Source organism: Pelmatolapia mariae, linkage group LG3_W, assembly GCF_036321145.2.
Source record: "Pelmatolapia mariae isolate MD_Pm_ZW linkage group LG3_W, Pm_UMD_F_2, whole genome shotgun sequence".
In the NCBI taxonomy this organism is placed as follows: domain Eukaryota; kingdom Metazoa; phylum Chordata; class Actinopteri; order Cichliformes; family Cichlidae; genus Pelmatolapia; species Pelmatolapia mariae.
The window spans coordinates 22,051,630-22,073,865 of NC_086229.1; the positions used below are offsets into that span (position 1 = coordinate 22,051,630).

Below are 22,236 nucleotides of genomic sequence, written 5' to 3' on the forward strand. Positions count from 1 at the left end.
TAACTCTGAAGTCACTCTGACCTCTTTGTGAAATGTTTCAGTCTTTGTATTATAAATGCTGCTGGAGCTTCAATCCCCTTACAAACTTTATTCTCCTCTCTGAACACCATGGAGGTAGATCAAATTACAGAAACACAAGGTAAGAAAAGAAATGAATAAAACAGTTTTTAGGGATTTAAAACACCGGCTGTGTCATCTATGAGACCTTTGGGGAAAAACAATCAAATCTCTAAACATTCAGTCAGTTGTGACCCAGAGTTTTGAGATGCTGGACTTTATCACTCTTTGTGTTCTCCTCATTGCTTTGTCCTGTGATGTGTTATCCTGTGTACCTGCTGTGTGTCCTTGGTTTACAGACTGGAATGTGCAGCCATTCAGGATTTTCCTGTCCTGGGTTGGCCTCAGATTTTCTGTACTACAAAGGTGGTTTTAGTCGGGGGTTGTGATGGCATCAGCCACACATGGGTAAATCAGTCCATTTGTTCACTTTATTAGTTTGTTTTGCAGTTTTGTTCATTAATCATTTTATTTAAACCTAACACTGATATTATGAGGTGCACACATAAAGGCATTGTGTGGTTTTTCTAAAAATGTTTTCTGTTAAATTAATTATGTTTCTCTTTCTTTGACTTACCTGGTTTTGGGTGGTGGTTGTTTCCTGTCTGGGCGAAAGGTGTGGCTGAGGACTCTGAGAACAAAATGCCTGCTCAGCAGGACCAACCATGTGCTTATCAGGAACAGGGGTGTTTTAGGCTTACCTAGGTTATTCTGTGCTTGGTTAATATTAGTGTGTGTTATTGTTTTCCTCCTATTGTGTGTAAATGGTTTGGCCAAACCACTATAAAAGCTAGTTTGTGAGTTAAGTTGTGTCTACTTTGTTTGTTTAAGCTTCTGGAAATTAGTTTTTGTGGAGTTATATTTAGTTGACCTCTTTTATGGGTCTGCTAATTATGTTTTTGAGTTTTATCGTTTTTGAACTTTCTGAGGGTTAAAATAAAGAAAACCGTTGTTGAAGATATTGTTTTGCCTGTGTCATCTATGCTTTGGCTGCTTGGTTCCTCACAGGGGTACATCGCTATGGTAACCACGGATTAGAGATCAGCAGGTATGATCTCACCGCCTACTGACCAATCAGTTCTGTGGAATAGCACCACGAGTGCTGGAAGATCCCTCAGATCTCAGTGCAGACAGTGGGAGGGTCTTAAATCTTTGTGTTTCCCTGATGAGCTTCAGTAAGAAATAACGAGTTTTAGACTTTAACAGTTTTACACCATTTCTGTTGCTGTATAAGCTTTCATATATAATCAGACCGTCCATTTCAAGGAGTATTTCAAGCCTACACTTGAATTCTGTGTTTGTGTTTATTCTTTTCTTGCTCTCAGACCATTAAACAACATTTTAAGAAGCTTTAATAAATCTGACATTTACTTTTTATAAGCAGGGTGTGTCTGCGGCTGCTGGAAACTTGGTAAAATGAATGTGTTTTCATGTCCCAGCCCTCCCTCGATGATCTCGCCTAACATGGCCGTTCTCCAAAGCAGTAGTCTTGTACGTGGGCTGTGCAGCTAATGGTGCAGGAGACGTGTAATTTCCCTCGTTGTGTCTCTCAAAGAGTTTATGGACAAAATGACAGAAGAGTATCAAAACAACTGCTGGTTTTAGGTCTTTTGTTTCTGTTGCTTTGATAAAAGCTGACACACTGCACCAACACAGTGAAGATGCTTTGTGTTCCTGTTCTGTGAGCCGACACAGACATGTTTGTTACAGGATGGATTATGATGACTGTGGGTCAGATGTTCATGCTCCCCTCAGGACTTGTATGATGGTAGACATGTATAATGTTTATTTAGTGAATAAATTGTGTATGAGCTTATTGGTAGTTTGTACTTTCAACCAATAAAAGAATATTATAAGAACAGAGGTTTATGGCTCCATAGTGTAGAGCTTAACATGTTCTGTTGTACAATAACTACCTTTGTGTTGCATTTGGTGTAAACATGCAGAGCTGTCTGCTGTGACAGCGTCTTGTGATGAGGGAGCAGCTGAAAGTAGCTGCTGTACGAACACGTCAGTGTTTAAGTGATTTGTTTGAGGGGACGGAGGTGAGTCTGTCACTTGGATCTACATCCAGATGAACAGAATCAACTTTTTGGGACGATCATAATGTGACTTTACAGAAATAAAGTAAACCACAGTGAGTGGCTTCATTTAGTAAACTCGTGTTACAGATTTTGTCATTTAAATGCTCAAACCACTGACTACTGCAGAGCATGAATGACTGCAATCTCCTCCACCAGTGTAGGTTTACTTTCCTCCTCTAAATGTCGCACTCTGGCTTAACCAGTGATAAAATGGACTCAAGAGGAAAACCCAAACTGGACCACAGGGAATCCCAGTGAAAAACAGACTGTTTTCATTATTACAGTCAGGTTGTACAAACCAACTCACCTAACATGTGATGAGCAGGATAAGCAGTCACACAAGGCGGGTTATCAACTCACTAAGTTAACCCAGAGTTTGCTCATATGTTCATATGAAAGAGGCGGTGCTGGCAGCATGTGACCAATCTAAAGGGGGTGTTTGATGGATCACATGACTCCACAAAAATTGATCCCTACGAGCTCCACCTACGAGAGACTAATTATCAGATAGGGATTAAAAATCTATAAATGGTAAACACTATTGTGAGAAAGAATGCTGCAGCAAATCATTAATCTGCTGATTTAATGCACAGAGCAGTAAAATAAAGGTTTTGACTCCAGTACATGATTGTGTTGCTGAGTGCGGTCTCAGTGCTGCTGATTATTTCTCAGGTGACGGCTGCACATTAAACTGGATCAACTGAAGCATTAAAGCTTACTGTCCCACAGCCTCATGAAGGAGATCACCTCAGTTTGATGCACATCACAGTGAACCATGACTGGTTGAACAGGTGTTCATGGTGTGTGTTCTGTGTTTCCAGCAGTGTGAAAGACACTCAAGCTGAACATCATTTATACATTTAAATGTAAATCATGAAATTAATCCATGCATGTTCCTGTGACAATCGCACCGTTTTTGATTCATTCTGTGTTTTTTGTGAGGTAGACTTATGTTGTCCATATAAGGAAACTTCCTTCAGCAAAGAATTTATGTCACACTGAAAACATGCTGTGAATAAAAAAAAAAAAAAAGAGTGAAAGTGGCGCTTTCAGCCTATTTTAACCTGAAACTCTGAACATCACCTGCTCCTGACAGATTTAGTTTTTATTTTCTCAGCTGCAGACTCACAGATGTTTAATGTTTGAGGGTAAAGATTAAATATAAAAACCTGAACTTAAAGTTATTACAAATTTGATCTGATGTCAGAAAAATCTAAATATCTATATTTATCACTGATGCTTAGCAGAGAAACACACTGACCAAGTGCTTGGCGAGAAGTACGATGCAGATGACACCCAGCTTTATCCATGAAGCCAGATAACACTTGCAAATTAGTTAAACCGCAAGGATGTCTTAATGACATAAAGACCTGAATAACCTCTAATTTGAAAAAAAAAAACTGAGGTTATTATACTCGGCCCTGAAAATCTTAGAAACATCATATCTAACCAGATTCTTACTCTGGATTGCATCCAGTAACACTGCGAGGAACCTTTCTGAACAGGATTTGTCCTTCAATGCACATATTAAACAAATATGTAAGACTGCTTGTTCCATTTGTGCAACATCTCTAAAGTTAGAAATATCCTGTCTCAGAGTGACACTGAAAAACTAGTTCATGCGTTTATTACTTCCAGGCTGGACTACTGTAATTCATTATTATCAGGAAGTCTGATATTGATCCACTAAACTGCAGTGAGAGTACTGACAAGGACTGTAAAGAGAGAGCATGAAGTGGCTGCTTGGTTTCTCCAGTGTAGAGGTCTGAGCACTCCTCGCTGCACTGCACAGCGTGCACTATGTTTGTTCACTTTTTTCCAAACTCCTCAGACTACCATGAACTGGACGATTGAGAAACTACACAGACTTAGTGTTTAAAGCATCTTGAGGGGACTGTTGTTGTAATTTAGGCGTATATAAACAAAACTGAACTAAAGAAATCTAGAAAGTCACAGCGGCTGTCTGGGTTATGACTTCCCATCAATATCAGCATACTTGATAAAGCAGTACAATCATCATGATCATCATATGTGAAAAGAATGTTCAATGAATCCAAATCTGCCCCACTGAAAGCTGCTGAGTGTATTTGCTCCATCAGTCATGTTGAACATAAACAGCTTAGCGGGAAGAAGAAAATGGGACAAAACTTCAGTGTCTAAGAACAGAATCAGAGCCTGAAGTGAGAAATTTCTCCATGATCTACATCCAGACTTCTTCATGAGATCCAAACTGGATCAGACTGTCTGAGCTACGAGGCCGTCTGCTCCAACTGAGGTCTGTGTGACACTAATGGTTGGTGTTTTGTTTTGTTTCAGACTCTAAATCTGAAGCTCAGCAGTTTGTTTTTGTTATTCTATCTTTAGATTGTTTCTTAAAGGCTCCTCCATGTTTTCTCACTGTTCCTCTGATCCATGCAGATCACCATTACAGACATTCAGCTTTCTTCTTCTACTCCTTTTTCTCCGTGTGCCACGTCCTGTTTGAATCATCCATCTGTAGTGAGGAGCAGCTGCACCATTACAAATGCCATAGAAGAAGAACAACACTGGATCAGATTAAAGGTCAGCCAGCTGATTTTATTTTGTGCGTCAATAGAAATTTATCTCAAAAACAGAAGATGGAAACCTGTCAGATTTGAGCTACACTGCTCGTTTCCATGTGTAGTCCCTGTGCAGGTCACATGACTCTGTCCAACAGTCCAGAGAAGAAAGATGAGTAAAGCAGAAGCTTTAATAATAATAATAATAACTTTTTTTATAAAGCGTTTTCAAACAAAGTTCTGTACAACTATTTGAAACTAAAAAGATAAATAAATAAATGATTTGCTTAAAGCTGATAATTAAATCCCAGACAGGGATGAAGCTGGTGAGACAGAGACGAGGAATATGGGAAGAGAAACACAACAGCTGATCAGACAAAGTCCAGGACAGGTGTACTGACACGATGCAGACTGATGAGGAAACAGGACGGGTGGAGGGGGCTACACCACATCTGAACACCAACACCAGGAAACTGGACCTAAAAGTAGAATCTGTGTTTGTGTACAACGCTGACACAGCAAAACCACAAAATGCAGAAAAAGTTCAAAGGTCAGAGTGACGGAGGTTGAACTCACAGAACAATAATCATTATAATATTTTACATTAGAACCAAATTTACAATTAACTTATAAAAAAGTTAAGTGAGAACAAAATATATTACTATGGTCATGTGATCATGCTGTTTGACATCACTAATCAATCACACAGATCAAACTGATTGTTATGGCCCGTCTAGGGCTGTAAGGGTGATCCATCCCCGTCCGACCCCAAGCAGCACATCACACAATTAGTATATTTTGATGGTGATTTATTTACAATGAGTGGGTTCAACACAAAGGAAAGGAGCGAACTATAACTTCAGGGTGGACCTAACGCAAAAGCAACAAACAAAAGAAACCTATCTCAAGAATATATCAAACTTTCCTACTCAAAAGAATTAAACCAAATGACAGCAGCGTACCGCCCTAACTCACAAAAACAGGAGAAAACGGTAATCAGATAAAAAGGCAGTCCACCCCTACATGCTCCTGTGTAAAACAAGCATCACTAGACTGCTGGCTGTGATGGGCCGAGGATGAATGGCAGGCCGTCCATGGCGGAATCATCAAATATGTTGTCTCCATGTAGCTAACCAATCTGCAGGCACCGTCTCAGGGATCCACCAATGATAGAAATGCACCTGCACACTTACATTTGCACATGAGAGACAACATTACGACAGCAGTCATAACACTGATTGATCAGCCGTCAGAGGAGTCGGATCAATGGAGCTGCTTCTGGTCCTGATGTCCCCTGTTTGATCCTGGACCTGCAGAGGAGACACGAGACAGTCAGAGACAATCGCACAAGCCAGCAAACAAACAGACAAACCAACCTTTGACTTTGAGTTTCACGGTTTTCTTTCTGATGAAGTTTCCCTTCCTCCAGACCAAACACTTGTACTCTCCACTGTCTCTCTCTGTGGGCTGTTTCAGGGTCAGACTGAGGTCTCCAGTTTCCAGCAGGTCTTTGTTCATCACAGTTCGGTCTCTGTAAACCTCGTGCTGTTCTTCAAATTGGTTTGGGCCGTTTGTAAACACGTGAGCCTTCTGGAACGGCTCATAACGTTCCCATATCACTTGAATTTCCCCCGACAGCTGTTTTGTAGTTTTGAAGGGCAGCTGGACAGACTCCGCCCCCTCCTCCACCTCCACCTTCACTGGAATAACTGAAAGAACAACAAACATAGACAGCAGCAGGTTTTCAGAGGTGTAGAGAAATGCCATGTCATGTTTGAATCATCCATTTGTAGTTTCACTGAATGCTGGAGGTTCAAAGAGTCTAAAGCACAAAGTCTGGTCTGTGTTCACAGAGCAGCTCAGAGCAGATCTCACTTTTTACCAGCTGATGATGGCGAGCTCACAGGGGGAATGTTATCAGGTTTTCTCCTGGAGGTCAAAGTTCAGCAGGTGTTTGTTCACTGAGACAGAACTTCTCATTTTACACTCTGATCCTCGAGGACACAGGAGGAGCTTTCAGACCAAACTGTCCTGCAGACTCTGACGAGCCACTGACGAGCTCCTCCAACAACTACAGACTAACAAAGACTTATTTTCTGTTTGGAACGACACCACCAGCAGGAACAGGCTAATGTAATGGAAGAACCAGCTGCTGGTTGGCATAGCAACAACACCAATAACACCAAGGTTTAAATCACTGATTGAGAAAACGACCATATGCCACATGGCTGAGTCCAGCTGTTTGCTTGATGTCTTCTTCTGATCTGTTTCTCTACTTTCTTGTCTAATCTTCACTGCTCCACTTTCCAATGAAAGTAAAAATAGTCAAAAAATAACCTTGATGAAGCTCCAAGAAAAGAACATGGAGCTTGTGATGATCAGAACTATATCTGTCATTGTCATTATAATAACAGTTTACAGAGATTCATTACTGTGAATAACTAAAAAGTGCCCTGATGCTCAATCATACAGGTAAGTAAACCCCAAAAGTTGATTCTGTTCATCTGGACGTAACGTTTTCACTCATCCAAGTGACTTAGTGACTCAGCTGACTGCAGGTTCCCGCAATCTTACTGGTGGAATTGGAATAGAATAGAATAAACCTTTATTATCCCATGAATGAGAAATGTGGGTGTTGTAGAGCTCCCATAGCAAGGGGATAAAAAATATAAAAGGAAGACACAAAGTGGTCTTATACACATAAGCAACTCGTATACACAGGGAACAATGGACAGAAATATGTATAGAAAAATTGTACGGAGATATGTATAAAATATAAAGTGAACAAACAAGTTGATGAGTAAGATATCAGTAAGATGAACAATGGGCTGTGATGTCATTTTCTTGATCATTAATATGCAAATTAAATATTTGCATATTAATGAATACATTAGTGAAGCAAGTCAAGAAACCACCAGGGGACACCTGTTAACTATATACATTATGGGTAGTGTAGTAGGAGAGACTCACCTGACACCAAGGAATGACGGAAATGAAATAAAAGACTCGCAGAAACAACTACAACAGGAAGCAGGAAAACCAGGAGAACTGTGGCCCAGGACGGAAACGCTTCTGTGGACAAACAAAACAATATCACATGACTGCTGAACACTGTACTCAATCTCCTGCTCTGACCTCTGACCTGTATCTACATCTCTGACCTTTGACCTGCAGCACTACTTTCTGTGTGAGGATGTCTTTGTCCCTGTAGATGGTGCAGATGTATCCTCCACTGTCTCTCTCTGTGGGGTATTTGAGGGTCAGACTGAGGTCTCCAGTTCTCAGCATGTCTTCATTCGTCTTTGTGCGACCACAGTAAAGGTCGTCCTGGTGGTCACTTCCATTTGAACACCCATGGACCATCATGAGTTCTCGGTCAGAGTGAGTCCACTTCACTGTGGTGTCCTCAGGCAGGTCAGGTGTTGTTTTGCAGGGCAGGATGACAGACTCTGATCCTTCCTCCACCTTCACCTCCACCTGCTGGTCTGAGAGGACAAGAAACCACAACATCAGCAGCAGCAGTCACACTGATGATAATCACAGAATTTGAGATCTTGGCATCTGTGTTTGTGATGGTCCTGTGTCTTTGACCCAGTCTTTGAGCTTGATTTGATATCTTTGCTCCTTCGTTTGAAATTATTTAATGTTCACATTTGAGTTTGCTATTATATTTATATTCTATTGTATATGAGTTTTGTATTCTTTTAGTGCATCTGACTTTATTTAGTCAGACCAGTCTGTCTCTGTGTCCTGTCCTCAGTGTGCTCATGTTGATTTCCCCAGTCATGGTCCGTTTGTCTCCCCAGTTTTGTTTTGATGTTTCCAGACTGGTTGCATCTAGAAAATGTTTCTGCCATCTTTTTTAGGTTTGCATCACTAGAAAGACCCTTTCTACTACCTTTTACTATGACCTCTGACCTTTGTCAGTACTGTACTGATCTTTGACTTGTAATTACAAAAGTTATTGAAGTTTTTGACCTTTGACATGCAGCTGTACGTCTGTCAGTTTCAGTTCCTCCCTTTCACTGCGGATGGAGCAGGTGTAGTTGCCGCTATCAGTCAGTCGGGGGTTTCTCAGAGTGAGGCTGAAGTCTCCAGTGTCCAGAGCATCAGGCCTCATTGACGTGCGTCCGCTGTAATGCTGGTTTTGTCCTGTTACATCATCTGTTTCTTCTTGTCTCAGATGGACAGATTTGGGGTTGAGATCACTGCGAGTCCATATCATTGTGGGGTCCTCAACTACAAAACCTGTGTACTGACAGGGCAGCAGGACAGACTTTGCCCCTTCATACACTTCCACCATCACAGCCAGGGCATGCTGGGAAACTGGAAGGAGACACAAACACAAAAACACTAATTAACTGGAACTAACCCGTATAATGAGGATAGAAAGAGACTGAAGTCTCCCCTGACTTTCCTCTTCCTACGTCTGAGCAAGTGTGGAAATGTTTAATATCCAGTCTTTTATGTGTGAAATGATACAGATTGCTTAAAAAAGAGCTTTTCCATATTTGTTAATATTAAATCGCCTTTATTCTTAATCAAAGATATAATCAAACTCAGATTTTGAATAAGAGAAATGATTTTAAGTGTTGCAATTGTTGAAGACAGAATCAAAATTCATATGTGATTTTGTTGATAGTTAATTGTGTTCAGTTACTTAATGCTGATCAGAATATAATCAGGTATAAGTTAGACTAAAAATAATGAATAAGAAAATGTGAAGTATAATAATGATTCTAATAACAGGCCTCTCACTTAAAGTCCTGTGGAGCGGCTTGTTTGGGTTAGATGTCTGGGTACAAATTATCTAAATTTAACCCCATTGTTACCAAGTGCACTGATCTACAGGGGCGCTGGCAAAACAAACATGGCTGCTCAGATATCAGACTTACAAGGCTACTCAAGACCCCGGTATTTATCTGAGGAGGCGGGGCAGATACCTGGCTAATAGGGGCAGTTAGTGCTGCGCTAATCCCCTCACCCGTCAGGCTCCATCTGAACTCTGCATTCCTTATTGGGTAATGCCCACAGGATCAGATTAGGGTTCCAGACTTCCTGTACTGGTGTGTTGGTCCCACCGTATCAACATGGGCAAAGTGGTTTTAGAAAGTTGCAGAATTTGTGTGCAGTGTTTACGGATGAGAAGTAAAAGAGAGCCGTCAGGTGCTAAAAAATAAACCTTAGACTCAAACGTTAGAACAGGCTTTTCTCCGCAGCACGCCGTGTAATAAATACTCACAAAGAAATTGGCGGCCGTTACAACTTATGTCTAAAAATGTATCGTTTCATGCATCGATTAAAACACTCGACTCCAGGTACACGACGCCCACCTGGAAACACTACACGCAAGTCGAGCTGCCCGAGATTCACAGAATTTACAGAAAATGTTAAATTTTTGTGATTTATATCGTTATCGGGACGATAAATGTCTTATATCGGGATATGAGATTTTGGTCATATCGCACAGTCCTAGACTTCATGAGTTGAATTCAAGCTAGATATCTGTAGCTATCTAATGGATAGCCACAGATAGTGGATATCTAATTATGCCATTAGACCCATTAGTCCGACACGGCCCTAACACAGAGACAGACAACCATTCACACCTACGGGCAAATTAAAATCACAGATTAACTTCAACCCCACTGACTGCATGTCTTTGGACTGTGGGAGGAAACCCTGAGAGAACCCACTCATACACGAGGAGACCATGCAAACTCCACACAGAAAGGCACAAAGCTGCAATGAACTCAGGACGTTCTTATAGTGCATCAGTAAATTCACTGACTCATGAATTTTCTTCTCTCCTTTTTAAATCCTGTCCTCTCAGACAGCATCAGAATTATGATGCAAATGCTCTGTGGTGATAAACACATTTTGCTTTCCCAAGATCAGCTCTGTCTCCTCTGGTTCATGTGTTTCTTTTATCTTTTTATTTGTTTATTTGTATTTGTGTTATTTCAGCTATTAAAAATATATCTGGTGTACAGTATGACACTGTGTAAGGCAGGACAGGCAGGAGGAATACATGGGGTGGAGACTTTAGGAAGATGTAATAAAAGGTTAGAGTACAAATAGAAATGAACAATGTATCGCCAACTGCTCTACTGGTAAGAGAAAAAAACAAAACAAATGTACAACACCTGGAACAAAAAAAATATAAAAATGCACAGGTACATAAATCAACATAAATCTTACTGTGTTGTGTGTGTGAGAGAGAGAGCGAGAGTGTGTGTATGTTTTTATCATGAAATGTACTTGAAAATGAGGGTGGGAATCTGCTAATTATTATTTTTTAATTTCTTTTATTTATTTGGACACTTCTAAAGTTAATTATTATGTGATAATTTAATAAAAAACAGAATAATTGATTATAAATATTTCTAGATCTACTATCACTCCAGTAACAAGGATTTCAATATGAAGATGGAGTTTAAAAAAGCATTAAACTCTCAACATAATAATTTAAAAGTACTTTTTCAATTTTAGATTTTCAGCTTTTAAATATGTTTTTGAAAATAACTCTGAAATTAGTTAACAAATCAGCCATGCAGTGTGATGAAAGGAGCTCTCTGATTGGTTAGAGTAACACAAACATGCACTGATGCTAGCATTAGCTGTTTTAGCACATTAGCTTAAGACGTTCATATATCAATGTTGCACAGAGTGTGAATGCTGGAGCTAAAAGTCCTTTGTACGAGAGCACACACACCTGTTAGTAATGCTAAAGCAGAGCTAACGGTTCAAACAGGAGCGTAGAAAAAAATCCAGGAGGCCAGTCAGCGTCTCTCCAAAGTCAATGAAAAATTATTTCTTACATGTATTTTATTGTACAATTAATCACCAAATCAGAAAATGCTTTATGTCAATGTGTGTGTGTCTCTTCGTGTTCCATATCAGACATCTGGTATTTTGACAATATAACACACCTGGAGCTAGGGTTGCCAACCGTCCCTTAAAAAACGGAATCGTCCCGTATTTAGAGACAAAAGTACACGTCCCGTATTGAGCTAATAAGGGACGCACTTTGTCCCGTAATACAGTGAGAATCAAAAGTAGTCTATAACTTTTAATGGAATTAACGCTTTGTTTGAAAACATAATTCCCAGCCCCTCTCCTGATTTGTGACCAATGAGCTGACAGCACACTTATGACAATTCGAGTATGACAATTCAGATTACCGCTTATCTCATTGGTCGAGGAAAGGTCGCTTACGGAGAAAATACGTAAGACGTAAGACAACAGATGACCGCAACAAGCAGCATGGCCAACAGGGAAACAAACGCCGACACTGTGGTGCAAGTCTCGGACGACAGTACACCTAAAGCTGGGCAAACACTGTGCGATTTTTTTCAGTCACGTTATTCAGCTCCTGCTCAAACTGCCCGATTGACTCGCAGGGGTTATAAGGTCACGATGCAGGGTCTCACACTATACCGCCCGATGCTCTGATGCGACCTGAGTGCTCACACTGTGTGTCCATAAAATGAAGGTTATAACAGAAAATCTGTCGCTCGCTCTGCCTCTCTGTCTTTCACTCACACAGACACACACACCACCACCATCAACTTTGCTAAATTGCTAATGAAAAACATTGATCAGGCAGCTGTGATTGAGCAGCAATGTAAATCTATTTTCACGGTTGTTGTGGTCGTGATAATTTTGTGAGGCCACATCGAAAAGGCTCGGATGAGCTTTCCAAAGTTCTACAAGTTGTGCCTCCATGCTTGTGTCCAGATCACACGGTGCACTGCTGTGCTGCTCCGTCTTTTTCACCGACGTTTACGTGTTTGCGCGTGAGCAGTGTGAGCGGCTGCGGCGACACCCTCACGAGCGATTGATGATCGGGAGCTGGTCGTGAGGTGTTAATCGCTTCTCGTTACCCCACGTATACTGCACGATGCACGATGAAGGCCAAAATCGGGCAGATCACCAAAAAGATCGCACAGTGTAAGCCCAGCATTAGAGCAGCAATGTTTGTTCCCCTCAGAGAAAGAAAAAGGCTGCAAAAGTACTGGGAGGAATGGGAAAAGGAAAACACCTGGCTGGAAAAGTGCACGACAAGACCTATAAAGCGCACTGCACTGTGTGCCGGTGCACTTTTTCCATAGGCATGCTTGTAATGATGTGCACATGAAGAACATGAGGGGCGTGAAAGCTCGGGGAACCCTTAACTATTTTTTTTGTCCACCAGGCCACGGCAGAAGCAGATATGGTATGTAAACACTGGTTTGTTCTTTTAAACCCTCTGGTTAAGGTTAATGTGGGCATGTGCAGTGAATATCAGCGCTATGTGGCCAGAAGTGTGATAATATAATTCATTTTGTGTAATAAACAACTGCAAGGATAGATGATTACAACAAATAGATGACTAATACATAAAAGTAATACATAGATGAATAATGATGATGAGTTATGATGCATAATCATGGGAACAAGTGGGTTTACAAACGGGAGCAGCTGATTAGCATTAGAAAAGCTGAAATAATACCTCAGCTGAAGCCAATTGTACTAAATGCACTATATGTGCACTGTTACAAGAATGTTTTTCGTTCTATTGTTTTCTATTAATTTATATAATTTTAAGTTAAGCAGGACAGAGTTCTCTTAAAGAAATATTTACTTATATTCTCAAAAGTTAAGCATGACAGGCTTCTGTTTAAGAAAGAGACCTGTTTTATTGTTTTATTGTGTTAATGTTGTCATTTTGTACTATTAGTGCGACAGGAACATCTGGAGCTCACAGAGTGCATTTCTTAAACAGATGAGCAGATTACAGGATCATTAGCTCAGCTGTCACACAGCAGGAAGCCTGCGGGTTTCATCAGGAGTAAAGTAACTGCAGTGAGTAGTTATACATGTTACATACTTTAAATTATTTTAAACAACCGTGTGTGTGTGTGCATTCAAAGAGCGCTCTCACCGAGTACCAGCAGCACGAACAGCAGCAGCAGCATCTCCTCCTCTGGGAGAAAAGTTTAGTTAGAAATCACAGTGGTGTCCGGTACACGGCAGCCATTGGTGCACGACGAAAAGTTTCCTGCTCGTAATTTAGACAAAAAGAACCTCCTGAGTTCCTTCAAAATAAAATCCTTTACAGAAAACGACTTTCAACATTAAACTCGGAGGAGAAACGTCACAACATGTCTCACACAGACTACTGGCAGCTTTTAGCAAGATGTGGATTTATATTCTGCTGGAATCTGAAGCTGAAAAGAAGCTTTGAAAGGGAGGACGTCCGTTTTAGTCTCTCTATGTTGAAGTTCTGCAAAACAGACAATACGTTTCGAACCTATGAAAAATGTTTTTATAGCTTTAAAAATAAAATTCAACTCTTCATGCTCATGACTTTGTTTTTTGAGTTTTCCTCTTTCACTCCTGCAGCAGATCTTATGTGTTAAAAAAAACACACAAATTAATAATGATTAAAGAATTAAGTATTATAAGTATTAAGAAAATGTTTGGAATAATTTTTAAAAGGAGCACAACGTGTTTAATAAGTTTAAAAGAGTGCATTATATATGGTTCATTTTTGCAAGTGTCCTGTTTTATTGTGAAAAGCTTTGACAGAGGAAGTGGCTGTGGTTGTTAGTGGTAGCTGGACTGAGAGAAGTTTGTCTCAGTGTGTAAGTATGAACTGTCTGCTTGATGTTGACATTTTGAAACTGTCTGTGAGAAGCTGGAGACATTTATGGGGACATTTCTGCTCCACATCCACCGATCAGCTGCTCACTTTGTTTTTAGCTAATGAGCTCGTGCCATGTTGGAGATGTCTGCTGATTATACTGCACTCCTTCACACGTGTTTCCAGAGGGTGGAGGACATGTTTCTGTTCCAAAATATTTTCCACTACCTTCATGTGATCGTCTCAGCCAATGACTGGAGGCGCATGTCCTCCACCCTCTGGAAACATGGGCATACACAGCCTATAGACGGAGTATGAAAACAATGTCTAAAATGAGTTTAAGTTTGAGGTTAAAACACACATTTAGACTATAAACAGCCCATACACAAAGGTAACACTAAATGTTCAGAAAAAATAAAAAAGATCCAACATTGGACGTTCAGAAATGTCTCATAAAAGACGTCAATTCATGATAGCAAGTTTGCACAGTGGGTAAGCTTCCTGAAGCTGTGGGAAACCGTGATTGCATCAAACACATCAGGAGCAGCTCCTCCATCACAAACACCACAGAAGAAGAACAGCACTGGATGGTTAGCCTGCTGTTTTTATTGAACAGGGACGGTGTGAGTTAATGTAAATGAATCGTCGCCTCTGTCAGTGCGCCCCAGGGCAGCTGTGACTACAATGTAGCTTGCCATCACCAGTGTGTGAATGTGTGTGTGAATGGGTGGATGACTGGATGCAGTGTTAAGCACTTTGGGGTCCACTAAGTAAAGCGCTATACAAATACAGGCCATTTACCATAAACATAAGATGGAAACTAGTCAGATTGTAGTTAAGCAGGTCACATGACTCTATGTTACGGGTCCCAACGCTGGTTGTACCACAGTAGCAAATGATGCATTCAGCGCTCTGTGAACCCAAACAGTTCAACTCAGCTTTATTTATAAATCATGAGAACAGTTGCCTCAAGACAAGCAGGTGAAAAAGAGCAGAAGCTGTCAGAGCAACGAACACACAGACCTCTCATTTCTCTTCCTCTGAGGAGAGGACGGGTCCCTCACCTTAGGAGTCCCAGGTGCAACACCTCACAGCCCACTGGTTCCACTTAGTTAGTTCCACTCTCCATTTCCATCACAATGTAAAAATAACAACCTTCTGTTGGCATCGCAGCTTTGGGACTTTTTCTTAATACCAAAATATTTTCTTCATTTTAACTTGCAAAAGTCAAATACACACAAAGCTTAAAATGACAACAAACAAAATCCCAAAATAAACACAAGGGTAACACTAATCTATGTGTGCAACATAATACATACAAAAGACACAAGAAAAATGTTCAGAAAACCAAACGATAAGTGAAGTAAAGTGAAGTGAAACCTTTATTTAAAAGTGTTTAATTAAAGTGCAGAAAAGCCCAAAGAAGGTTTAAAAAGTTAAACAGCACAGACTGTAAAGATGGTGAGAAACAGATGAGGAACATGGAACGTCACACAGTAGCTGATCACACACAGTGAAGGACTGTGCACACAGCAAAGACAGAGTGAGGATGTGACTGGACTTAAAAGTGAAACGTGTGTTCCTGTATTATCACACTGTGACATTAAAACCACTAAATGAACAAAAAGGCAGAGTGATGAGGGTAAAACTGAGAGTCTGATCACTGAAGCAGCTTCTGGTCCTGATGTCCCCTGTTTGATCCTGGACCTGCAGAGGAGACACGAGACAGTCAGACACAATCGCACAAGGCAACAAACAAACAGACAAACCAACCTTTGACTTTGAGCAGCACAGTTTTCTTTCTGATGAAGGTTCCCTTCCTCCAGACCAAACACTTGTACTCTCCACTGTCTCTCTCTGTGGGCAGTTTCAGGGTCAGACTGAGGTCTCCAGTTTCCAGCAGGTCTTTGTTCATCACAGTTCGGTCTCTGTAAACCTCGTGCTGTTCTTCATATTGGTTTGGGCCGTTTGTAAACACGTGAGCCTTCTGGAACGGCTCATAACGTTCCCATATCACTTGAATTTCCCCCAACAGGTTTTTCGTGGTTTTAAAGGGCAGCTGGACAGACTTTTCCCCCTCCTCCACCTCCACCTTCACCGGAATCACTGAAAGAACAACAAACACAGACAGCAGCAGGTTTTCAGAGATGTAGATAAAACTGAAGGACAGAAGCAGATCAGAGCAGAAGGGACAGGATAGAGATCCTGACACTGAGAGCAATTTAAAACTGCTGAATAAAGGTAAATGTAAATTCAGTAAAGTAATAATTCACGTCGGCAGTAATGACAGCCGTTGACGGGTGGCCACTAAAAGGGATATTGAATAATTGTGAAACTTTCTGGAGGAAACCTGGTCTCGTTAGGAGAGATGGCATCCATCCCACTCTGGATGGAGCAGCTCTCATTTCTTGATAAACTTAAATCCCAACAAATTATTGATCTTGTCTCTTGGCTCTTGACGGAGGCGGTCGCACTTTCTCCTTCTTCCTCTCCCTTATCTTTCCTGCTTGGCTTCTCATGTTTCCTACATTTTTCCTTATAAAAAACATCATCTTTGTCTTATTGAGTAAAAATTTCAATCCCCATTCATATGAGTACTTTTCATTGAAGTGCAACTCACTAAGGCACCTTTAACCAAATATTGCAAACAATCTGCACGTCACTGATGTTCTTGAAAATTGTTATAATTACACTTCTTCTGGATTCCTTCATCTTGATAAACACCCGCAGACGAGAGTCAAAGCAACAACGTTCAGGAGCATGATGGAGACACAAGTGTTAGACTGTGTCTCCATCATGCTCCTGATGTGTTCCTGACTCGTTCTTTGGTAACTAGTCTGCAGCGTCCTGTAAAGTAAACATGTTGGATGAAGAGCAGAAGAACAGACAGACTGAGCTTATTTACTGTCAGCACATTTTTCCAAGTGAACAGAGTATTTTGATTGAGTTCACTGATCAATGACTGAGTCTGAAGGAGGTTTTGTGACTTCTGGAACAAACTTGGAAGTTTCTCTTCAGCTCTGCTAACCATCGGCATTATGGGTAGTGTAGGAGGAGACACTCACCTGACACCAAATAATGACGGAATTGAAATAAAAGACCCGCAGAAACAAGTAGAAGAAGAACAAGGAAAACCAGGAGAGCTGTGGCCCAGGATGGAAACGGTTCTGTGGAGAAACATGAAACAACATCAACATGACTGTTGAACCTTGACCTCAATCTCCTGCACTGACCCCTGGTGTTTTTCTACATGTCTGACCTTTGACCTGCAGCACTACTTTCTGTCTCAGGATGTCTTTGTCCCTGTAGATGGTGCAGATGTATCCTCCACTGTCTCTCTCTGTGGGGTATTCCAGGGTCAGACTGAGGTCTCCAGTTCTCAGCAGGTCTTTGTTCATCTTTGCGCGACCACAGTAAAGGTTGTCTAAATTTTTAGGATGGTCACTTCTGTTTACATACAAATGGACCATAGTGAGTTGTCGGTCGGGGCGACTCCACTCCACTGTGGCCTTTTCAGGCAGGTCAGGTTTTGTTTTGCAGGGCAGGATGACAGAGTCTGATCCTTCCTCCACCTTCACCTCCACCTGCTGATCTACGAGGAAAATGAACCATAATATCAGAAGCAGCAGCAGCCATGCTCATGGTAAAGACAGAACTGATGTGCTCTGATCTCTGCTACCATTAAAAATACATATTAATAATATATAAATATCATGATTCTCTCTCTTTTTGTTTTAAATGGTAACTAAACTGGGCAATTCAAACTAATCCAAAGGTGATTATTTACAAATTACCGCTGTATGAGGGAATGGCCACACTGATCTGTGGACTTTACATATCCAGATTTCACTCTATCAGAAGTTTTTGGACCTAAATGTTATGTTTTTAGTATCAAGTTAAAATCTCTGGTCAGCATAAAAATCTCAGAATAGGTTGTTATCTCAAAACTGTGCCAGGTCTTCACAGTGCTACCTTTAGTAATCACTAACAAGCAACAGAACATCCTGGATGATTGGTCAGATGGGTTGTTCGTCAAGCTCAACCACTGTTGTTGATTGGCTCTGATTACCCACATTTCCTGACTCCAGTGGAGCCTGTACATCTGGATCCATGAACAGGACCAGCTGTCACAACTTGGGTGGACTCTGGCAGGTCCAGCCCTGCTCTGAAAACAGTTGGCCAGCCAGCATCTCCATGTCAACCCTCCATACGCTCCAAAGGGTGGTTCATGGGAACGGGAGATATGTTCCATCAAATCAGCTCTACACCATCTCGTAGCATGTCACTGAACAAGTCTTTAGGACGATACTCAGCATGGTAGAAGGCATCATCACCTCCAAGCCCCTGGTTATGTCCCCTCAAACGTAGCTGATGCTGATTCAATCACTCCCCACATGTTGTTGATGTGGCAGCCTGATGCAGGTATGTGCAGGTCATCTGCCCAGAAACGGAGCTCCTGGACCATCATAGATGGAGGCTGTGCCAAGTCTTGGATCCACAACATTCAAAATTAGCTGCCTTTCCTCCAGATGTGCCACAAAAGGACATTAAGGGAGCGTCGCTAATTTCTCATGTTGGCCCATGTATAACACCCCTTACCACACACCACACTCACATTATGATTATGCTACATGATTGCTAATGGATTCTTTGGGATAAGCCATCTGTTCCTATTAGACAACCTGATAAGAACAGCTGGCAGCACTTTATCATCCTGTCATTCATAGTTCTGGAGGTCAGGTTCATTTTTCTTAAAAAGACATCCTCTGTTACATGTTGTATATCGGTCTCTATTAGCCCTGTGAGCTGCAGGTTTTCCTGCATATACAGGATGTAAAACCTTCTGAATCAAATCACTCAGATTTAGTAGAAACACCAAAAATTGTACCAGTAAGATTTTATTTTTATTTTTTATTTTCTTCTGCTTCATTTTGATGTTTGCAAACTGGTTACATCTAGAAAATGTTACTTGTGCACTACTGATCTTTGACTTGTCATCACAGAAGGTGTTGTTTTTTTGTTTGTTTGTTTGAGTTTCTTACCTTTGACATGCAGCTGTATGTCTGTCAGTTTTAGTTCCTCCCTTTCATTTAGGATGGAGCAGGTGTAGATGCCGCTGTCTGTTGGTTGGGGGTTTTTCAGAGTGAGGCTGAAGTCTAAAGTGTCCAGAGCATCAGGCCTCATTGATGTGCGCCCTCTGTAACGCTGGTTTTGTCCTGTTACATCATCGGTTTCCTCTCGTCTCAGGTGGACAGATTTGGGGTCGAGATCATTGCGAGTCCACAGCACTGTACGGTTCTTAAGTGTAACACCTGTGTCCTGGCACGGCAGCTGGACAGATGTTTCCCCCTCATACACCTGCACCACCACAGCCAGGGCATGCTGGGAAACTAGAAGGAGACACAAGCACACACAACAAAAAACACTAATCACCTGTATGTGGTGGATTTTTCCAGTGGTTCTCATAATGGCCAAAGTGGTTTTAGAAGCCACGTTTTATGATAAGTACTCAAACATCTTCCCATCCAACAAAAACTAACTGAAAGGATGTTTAAAAAACATCAAAGATGTCAAAGAAAACTTTGATGTAAGTCTGAAAAACAATGAGGTGAAACATTCTGAGACTAGTCTGTGTTAGGAAGTGTTTTTAATCTGGAGTCACTTTCATATTTACATTGTCTAATATGTCTTTGATTTTACTCTGCAACTGAAGAACGTGTTAATAAACAAAGGCGTCATCTATTTTGAAGAAGGGTGCATTTTTTAAAATTTGTATGTATTTTTGATTAAAAATAAATGTGATCTATTTTTTTAAATATTACCTTTTGTAAATTTACTCCCTTCAGTAAACCATAGAGATATATATAAAAATTTATTTTGAACAGAAAAAACAACACACACCTAAACACACAGGTAACAGAGTGGACAGGATATAACAGTGAATACTTGCATACTAAAGCAATGGGAACGTGCATTGTGATTTGTTTTCATGGGTCGGCCATAGATAGGAAAAAAAAAGTTCTCATTTACATAAACTCAATAAAATCTTCCTCATGTCCCAAATTATCCTTTAAATTCAGCAAATTAAACCCCTTAAAAGGTTGACAGTTTCTCACACCTATTAAATAAAAATACCAACCATAATAACAGCCGTTATAAACAGTTTGACAATTGTAATAATCCTAAAGCCTTTAATAACAATATTGATTTCATGAAGTTCTTACATTTAAAATATATATATATACTATAATACATTAATATTTCCTAGTTCTTACATTTGTTCTCCTCCTGACATGGAACAAACACCAAATGTACAAAGATGTACAAATGTACAAACAGTTTATACAGTAAGAGTCACAGGGTGGAGACATTCTGATATGTGAACGTAAATCATGTGACCAGAGGAACAGTGGGGGGACCTGTTCACTGGGATTTCCATGGGCTGGGTGGTTGGGGGGGTCAGGACAAGTTATTCCAAGGCTGAGCATTAAAAATTTATAAACACACACAGTAACATCTGGTGTTGAATAAAAAAAAGAAAAATGTCTAAATGTCAAAAAAATTTTAATATTACAATAACGCCACGTGCACAATCATCCTTGTTCAAGTTCATAAGTTAACTTGAACAAGGATGATTGGGCACGTGACGTTATTGTGAACAAAAACCATTTTTGACACATTAAAGTTCTTTCTATGGTAAACGGGGCTTTTAATAATGTGAGACAAGCTTTTAGTTTTTATACAAACTACTTTTATTTCTGCCGTGAATCACACGGACACGAGCACTGACGCACTTCTTCGACGAGCAGATATCAGGATCATGAGCTCAGCTGTCACTGTGAGACCCGCATGAAGCCCGCATGTAAGGACCACAGTCACCACACAGAGGGGCCTCATGCAGTCAGCTCGTGTTACACACCGAGTGTGTGTCAGTCTGCGTGTGTGCTTTCTTACCGAGGACCTGCAGTACGAGCCACAGCAGCATCTTCCTCTCCGCTGAAAGTCCCGTTAACTCTGAGAAACAGGCGGACACAGCTCGATCACAGCACCGCTGACGCACTGAACAAAGTTTCCTCCTCTTAAGTTACACAGAGACACCTCACAACTTCCGGTCAGAGCCTTCAAAATAAAAAATTTTATTTACATAAAATCTTTCTGCAGAACTCGACTTTCAACATGAAAGTGAGAGAGAAGCAGCAGGGAGCACAGACACTGCAGACAGCGGGCTGCTTTCAGGAACACGTGGTTGATCCACGGGACTAATATTAATGTAACCTGAAGCTGAAGCTTATTACAGATTTAGTTTCGCAAAATTGACAGTAAGTTTAGAAGCTGTATAGATGGTGGTGGTGGTGGTGGTGTGTGTGTGTGTGCGTAAAATAATAAAAATGAATAAATAATTAAATTTTTAAAAAGTATTAGTATAATAATATGATTAATTGTCCTAAGTGTTATTTCAAAGTTTGAGTTTGGACACAAAAAATTTCATGCCAAAAATTCAGACTTTAACTTAATTACATGTAAATTTTCCATGTATTTTGTTACATAAGTACACTGTAAAATGTTAAATGTGGTCGAATTAAATGTAGTTGGTTGGTATACATGCAGGTTATACTGAACACAGTTTACTTAATGGTTAATTATCTAAATAAACAAACCTTTGATTGTTGTATTTCTGCACAGTGTTAATTGTTCGTGTTATTGTGAGTTTGGTATTTGATTTATCTCTCAGGGTTTCTTAGTTTTACTTTTATTTTGATTCCCTGTGTTGCCAGTTTGCCTGCCCTCCTGTGCGCCCTAATTTCATCTCAATGTCAAGTATTCTCTGCTTTTGCTACATTTTATTTTGGTAGCTACCGTCTACTGTGTGCTGTTTCTAGTGTTGCTGTTTCTAGTGGTACCAGGACCCAAATCTGTCCAATTTACA

The 22,236-nt window shown here is 40.6% G+C and overlaps 2 protein-coding genes across 2 annotated transcripts; both read right to left on the reverse strand.

Moving 5' to 3' along the window:
- Window positions 1–5,322: 5,322 nt before the first annotated feature.
- LOC134624289 (uncharacterized) lies at window positions 5,323–13,708 on the reverse strand. Its single transcript, XM_063469258.1, has 6 exons — window positions 13,608–13,708; window positions 8,660–9,007; window positions 7,843–8,166; window positions 7,652–7,753; window positions 6,058–6,390; window positions 5,323–5,991 (listed from the first exon to the last, which is right to left on the reverse strand). Exons 1-6 carry the CDS (start codon window positions 13,639–13,641, stop codon window positions 5,945–5,947), a joined length of 1,188 nt encoding a protein of 395 aa, XP_063325328.1. The 5' UTR covers window positions 13,642–13,708; the 3' UTR covers window positions 5,323–5,944.
- Window positions 13,709–15,205: 1,497 nt separating this feature from the next.
- Window positions 15,206–21,396, reverse strand: LOC134624288 (butyrophilin-like protein 2). The gene is made up of 6 exons (XM_063469257.1): window positions 21,264–21,396; window positions 19,352–19,699; window positions 17,569–17,901; window positions 17,375–17,476; window positions 16,083–16,415; window positions 15,206–16,016 (listed from the first exon to the last, which is right to left on the reverse strand). Exons 1-6 carry the CDS (start codon window positions 21,292–21,294, stop codon window positions 15,970–15,972), a joined length of 1,194 nt encoding a protein of 397 aa, XP_063325327.1. The 5' UTR covers window positions 21,295–21,396; the 3' UTR covers window positions 15,206–15,969.
- Window positions 21,397–22,236: the final 840 nt, after the last annotated feature.